The sequence below is a fragment of the Octodon degus genome, unplaced genomic scaffold (genome assembly GCF_000260255.1).
Source record: "Octodon degus isolate 3935 unplaced genomic scaffold, OctDeg1.0 scaffold00004, whole genome shotgun sequence".
In the NCBI taxonomy this organism is placed as follows: Eukaryota; Metazoa; Chordata; class Mammalia; order Rodentia; family Octodontidae; genus Octodon; species Octodon degus.
In genome coordinates, this window is record NW_004524580.1 from 29814927 (window position 1) to 29821283 (window position 6357).

General features: G+C 48.8%; 1 protein-coding gene across 2 annotated transcripts in view; it reads left to right on the plus strand.

Moving 5' to 3' along the window:
- Window positions 1-6357, plus strand: part of Utp20 (UTP20, small subunit processome component) — an 81033-nt gene that overhangs the window by 46138 nt on the left and 28538 nt on the right. For both annotated transcript variants that reach the window (XM_004623841.2, XM_023716811.1), the window contains exons 28-29: window positions 955-1098; window positions 2756-2835. In XM_004623841.2, the coding sequence (XP_004623898.1) occupies window positions 955-1098; window positions 2756-2835 (224 nt within the window). The remainder of the gene's footprint in view (window positions 1-954; window positions 1099-2755; window positions 2836-6357) is intronic.

Consider the following 6357-nt stretch of genomic DNA (forward strand, 5'->3'; position numbering starts at 1 on the left):
TGTATTCAAAGTGGTTAGGATAGATATATAGTTACATTCTCTTAATGAATAGAGGGATTTGTTCTGATGGTGTTTGTAAATAGGATATCATGTCCGCATCTTGTATAGCAATTAACCACTAGGAAGAATGTATACGATGTGTTAATTATTGAAACTGTCCTACCAATTTGATTTGAAACTGTCTCATTGCTATTTGTTTCTCAATAAAACAAGTCCTTTTCACTAAGTTGTGTTTTTGCTGTGAGCTGTGCGTAGAGATCTTCCCAAGCCTCCTTGCTTTCTTCCTCTCCTTTTCTTACCACCATAGTAGCCTTTCCCCTCTTTTTCTATTTTTATTTTTCTATTTGTTTCTGTGGTGCTGGGTATGGAACCCGGGGCCTCATGTGCTAAGCTGTATCCTCAGGCCTGTGTTAAATTTTGAGGCGGGGTCTTGTGTAACTATTCATGTAAGCCTTGAACTTAGGATCCTCCTGCATTGGGCTAGATGTGTACTGCCATGCCAAGATGCCTGGAATGTTATTAACAAGAAGAATTTTTTTTTAAATCATAGTTTTAAGAAAAGTAAAATGATAGTACAAGTATGAAAACATGAGAAAAATCACTTTGACTTGAAAGTTTATTTTTTACCTCATTAAGGCACTGTGATGGCAAAAGGTGGCTTTGTTCAGAATGTGCTGTTCGTTGAAGCAGCTCTGACTGAGTAGCCTTTCCTGAGGACAGCTGGGGTGGCTTCCTGAGCAGGGGTGGCGGCGAGCACGTCTCAGCATCTTTCTCCGCTTTTCCTGCTCAGTGAGAACAGCACACAGCTTGCTCAGTTGATCTTCCAGCGTGAACCTGGGTCCGTGGTGTAATTGCAGAGTCCCCAGTTCGGCTGAGCACCTCTCTCAGGAGTCAAGTGCAAAAGGCGCGCACGTGTGTGCATTTTCTTTTTAATACAAGATCTTTGTTACGCAGATACAGCTGCGGTTTATTAATCCGCTGAAAAATATACGACGTCTTGGAATCAAAATGGTCACCGATATCTTTCTGGACTGGGAGTCCTACCCGTTCAGAACAGAAGAAATTGATGCTGTGTTTCATGGTGCAGTTTGGCCCCAGGTAAACCTTGTCTTCTGTGCTCTGCCTGGACGCTTTTGCTTCTTGCTTGTTAATTCACCGACGTAACCTACAGCCCAGCTGTGAAAGCCCATCCTGGTATTGTCTCTTAACACCCAACTTCTCTTTTGTTCTGTGGTGTGTGTGTGTGTGTGTGTGTGTGTGTGTGTGGCACTGGGCTTTGAACCTAATACCTTCACACTGAGCCGCATCCGCTGCATTTTTTTTTTCAGTCATTTTATTGGTACATTTGGGTCTACATAATGATCACATTCATCATAGAGAATTGATAGCGACCAATTGGTACATGATGTAATGTGCTTCTTTTCCGTTCCCCTACTCTCCCTTCAAACTCATCTTCCCTCCCCATTTACAAAAAAAGTTCTCATTTTTCTTTTCTTTCTTTGCTGGGATTACAGGCATGCATGACCATGCCTGGACTCCATTGCCAGCTCTGCATGCCCGGGGATGGGGCCGGCGCCAGCACAGCATGCGGTGCCAGGGGTCAAACCCTGGCCCTGCATTTACCTAAGCAAGCACTTAGTCCGCTGAGCTATGTTGCCGGCCCTCATTTTTTCTTTTCTCGTTGTTTACCTTTCCCTTCCTTTCCCCCTCCGTCTTCCCTTATTACATTTCCTTCTCTCTCACAATACCTAATACACATTTTGGTCCTTATCTACACTATGAGTTATCACTGAGAGGATCAGTGCAGTATTTACATGTGCGTGTCTGGTTTATTTCACTAAAGAGTATAATTTCAGAGTGCCTCCATTGTCCTAGAAATGTCTCAAGTTTATCTTTCTTTATAGCAGAGGTCATACTCATAATTATAAAACAAAACAAAACATCTTTGCCCATTCACCAGTTGACAGGCATTTGGGCTGCTTCCAGGACTTGGCTATGACGGACTGTGCCACTCTACCTATAGGCCACGCCCCACTTTTTATTTTGAGACATTAAGTTGTCAAAGTTATGCTGGGACTTGTGATCCTCCTGCCTCAGCCTCCTAGTGTATTGGGATTCCAGGCCTGTGTCACCGCACTTAGCTTACTGTGGAAGATCTTAGAGCGCTAGTCTTTTCCTCTGCCACCAGATCTAACAAGTTGCTTTTTTGACTACCTATCCTGAAGGCGGATGGGAGTCTGATCATGTCTCTTAGACAAAGGTGACAGTTTTCACAGAGCAGCTCGAGGGCAAGCACAGGTGTCTTCCTAACTGGCAGGAGTGATTTCCCTGGTGGTGACACTTGCTGCTGCAGCCACAGGGAGTGCTGAAGACGCTCCAGGACACTCAGCTCTGACCACTCAGGACTGCAAGGCTGACGCAGCTGCCTCACCCTGCCTGGTGCTGGCCCCGCCATTTTTTCTGTACATCCTTTATTTTCTCCTGTCTCCTTTACACATTTATCATGTCCCTTGGCTGTTTTACCCTCGGCATGGCTTCTCTATATGTTCTTTTTGTTGGTTGTGTTTTGTTTTGTTTTGCAGCAGGGTCTCGCTGTGTAGTGCAGGCCGGCCTTGGACTCATGGCGATCCTCTTGTGTCAGCCTCCCAAGCGTTGGGTGATAGATGTGGGCCACCAAGCTGGGTTTTTTCCTTGTTTTTTGTCACTCTTATAACAGGCATTTTCATTTCATGTTCTGTTTCATTTTGTCTCTTAGATCTGCCGGCTTGGATCTGAAACTCAGTACTCACCCACTCCTCTGCTGAAGCTCATTAGTGTCTGGAGCAGAAATTCAAGGTATGAGCCCAGCCCCCAGCCTCTAAAGTGGGGCGGTGGGCACTCACAGCCCTGCGCACTGCCCACGCTGCATCGCCCAGGCGCCCGGGGCTTTCCGTTCTGCGCGCTCCCCCTTCGTAGTCGTGCAGCCTGAGCTCGCCCTGCAGAGCCAGCTTCTCGCCCATTCTTCTTTCTGCTTTCTTGAGTACACTTGGCCACTGCTAAAATGATACTAAAGCAGGATGGCATTTTAAGCTAATGTAGCCCAGACAGGTGTGGGGAGCTAATCTCATACATGGTAAGTCTTCTGTTACATGAGAAACTTTAAAAAGAAAAATGACACCTAGCCAAGAATGGCAGTGCACACCTGTCATCCCAGCAGGAGGCTAAGGCAGGAGGATCACCATGAGTTTGAGGCCAGCCTGGAATGCATACTGGGTTCAAGACCAGCCTGGGCTACATAGTGAGACCCTGTCTCAAAAACCCAGAAACCTGATGCCTAGGTTGTGCTCTGGGTACTGTGCAGCATTTTAGTAGGCAGTGTGATGTCACCTCAGGATAAGCCCACCACCTGCTTGCGTACTGATTGTCCCTTTCTAGTGGAAGCACTTACTACCCTTTGAGGCAGCCTTTCTGCACCAGGGTGCACTTAGCCTCGTCTGTAGCTGCCCTAGTTTGTGACAGAACATCGAAGTTGCTTTCCGTCATTCAGCTGTAACTCGGTGCCTGTGCCCCAGCCTTCCTGCCCTCCCTAGCCTGTTCCCCCAGCTCTGTCACTACTGTCCTGTCTGCAGCCCCAATCCCAGCAGTCGGCTCCCTCCTGGGAGAATGAGCAGGAGTGAGGGGCACGGCCCTGGTGCATGGGCTTGGTGCCAAAGACGGACAGGCGCTGTCTGGGAGTGGTCACTGATGGGTCTGAATGGTACATAATAGAAGAAGAGGTAAAATAACAGTTGCAGGGCTGGCCAGATAGCTCAGTGGACTAAAGCGCCTGCTTAGACAGAGCTCAGCAGCCAGGATTTGATCCCAGGCTTGCTGTGTCGGCCCTGCCTCCAGGGCGCACTGAGAAGGCCATTGAGACTGGGCGTGGTGGTGCGCACCTGCAATCCCAGCACTTGGGAACCTGAAAATAGGAAACTCACTCCAAGCCCGACCTACATAGTGAGACCCTGTAGACCCTGTACTGAATACGTAGAAATAAATAACAGTTGCAACTTAATTAAACTTGTAGATGGTATTAAATCAGTGAATACATTTTTGCAGTTTTTACAGTCCAATTAAAATTTGGGAACTAGAAGATTGGAATTGATGGCCTGCTCATCTCGTAGAATTATTTTAAGCCTAGCAAAGGAAGGAAGGGAATGTGAAACACAGCAGATAATTACAGCATCATGTAAATCCTACCACTGAGTGCACGCTCGCTTAAAAACAGATGCTGGTTTATGGGTGGCATTCTACTGTCTTTTCCCAGTTCCCACTTAAAATTAGAAAGATGTATTTATTTACATTTCATGGTCAGAAACAGTTTTGATACTGATTCAGTGATGTTAATTAAATCCCTGGCATTGATTTGTGTGAATGCTATATAACCAGCCTCAGATTTTGTTTTTTCATTTACCATTTTATTCTGAATATTTTCTCACATCATTAAAGCCTTCAAAAACCCATTTCTTGGGCCGGGGAGATGGTTCAGTGGAATAAGCGCTTCCCTGGCAAGCGCAAGGGCCTGAGTTCAATCCCTGGTTCCGCAAAAAAAACCCATCTCCTTTGGGAATATCTACCTTGTCAACAGGAAGGGCTCTCCCTTGTTTCCAGTGCAGTAGCACATGTTATATTTGTCTAATGGCCGAACATTTCCAAGCAGGGTGTCCTGGGCATACTTGAGAACTGTGTACAGGTGTGCGCCATTCATGCACAGCAACATGAGGGGCTCTGGTCCAGGAAGGCTTCCCCAGCGGGCTCAGCGGTGTCATGTGCGCTCGCTTCCGTCCTGACAGCTCTTGCCCACGTGTGGAGAAATAGAAGTGGTACGGCAACTGAGGCTGCTGGCGACAGAACTTCTTTTTCCTTTAAAAGTCATCTGTAGAGGGGCTGACTGTCCTTGTAACACATAACTGTGAGAATGAGCAGCTGTGTCAGAGCCATCTTGTGGAAACATTACTCAGAATAGGTTCTGGATCTGCAGTGCACTTGCAGTTTACTTAAACAAATGCCAGGTACTGAAGCCCATTTTCCATCTTAGATATACTTAGCATAATTATAAATGCATGTAGAGCTAAGCTGCAGTCCGTATCTGTAAGCTCACAGGTAAAGACAGATTGTCTCAGACGTTAGGTGACCACCAAGACCATAGGTAGTGAGACTACGGCTTACTGTCTGGGGATATGAAGAGTCACTGTGACTAAGCCGAACCAACACTTGCCCAGATGGCCCGGTCACTCCTCTGCACTGCTCTTGGTCTCCCTGGCCCCGGGGCTCCATCCCACCCCACCTCCATCATGCTCTGTCTCGTCACCATGGCCCAGGGCTCCTTGCCTGCGGAGACCCCGTCGCACTGAGTATTGGTTCATCTTCCACAGCAGGACTCCTGATCTGGGCCTTGCTAATTCATGGCACACAGAGCTGGCTTGGATTTTCTCATGGAGCGATAGCTTCAGCACAGTGTGCACCCGTAGTGTCGTGGCCTCCTGGAACTTGGGTTCCACCACCTGTGACATGGAAACAAACAGTAGCAGACCTCCTTCATTGATCGTAGAGATGAAAACCTGCCCGCGCAGTAGCTCACATCTGCTGGGCAGGATGCTGTGCAACTGTGACCTCTTAGAACTTTTCCTTTTTGCTGAGCATGTTAAAGTACCTGAGCTCTTTCTCCAGTTACAATGAGATTGTCATAATTCTTTTGTAGGAAAAATAAAAAAGTAAAGAAATTTTTTTTTAAATTTCTTTTGTGGGGACTGGACCATTAGGATTGTGTCTCTGACTGAAGAACCGCCAGCTTGCCCTTGGCTGAAGGATCTTGTGCTTTTCCAAGAGGACAGCCTGTCTCTCAGCTCTCATCACTAGAGAAGGATCCAGCCCTCCCAACAGCTCTGGATGTAGGGGCAGGCCCAGTGCCTGGACGGGGGAGCTCGCTGGGCGTAGGAGCAGGCCCAGCGCCTGGACGGGGGAGCTCGCAGGTCGTAGGAGCAGGCCCAGTACCTGGACAAGGGGACCTCACAGGGCGTAGGAGCAGGCCCAGCACCTGGACAGGGGAGCTCGCAGGGCGTAGGGGCAGGCCCAGCGCCTGGACAGGGGAGCTCGCAGGGCGTAGGAGCAGGCCCAGCGCCTTGGCAGTGGAGCTCACAGGGCGGAGGAGCAGGCCTAGTACCTGGACAGGGGAGCTCGCAGGGCGGAGGAGCAGGCCCAGCGCCTGGCCAGTGGAGCTCACAGGGCGGAGGAGCAGGCCTAGTACCTGGACAGAGGAGCTTGCAGGGCGTAGGGGCAGGCCCAGCGCCTGGACGGGGGAGCTCGCAGGGCGTAGGGGCAGGCCCAGCGCCTGGACAG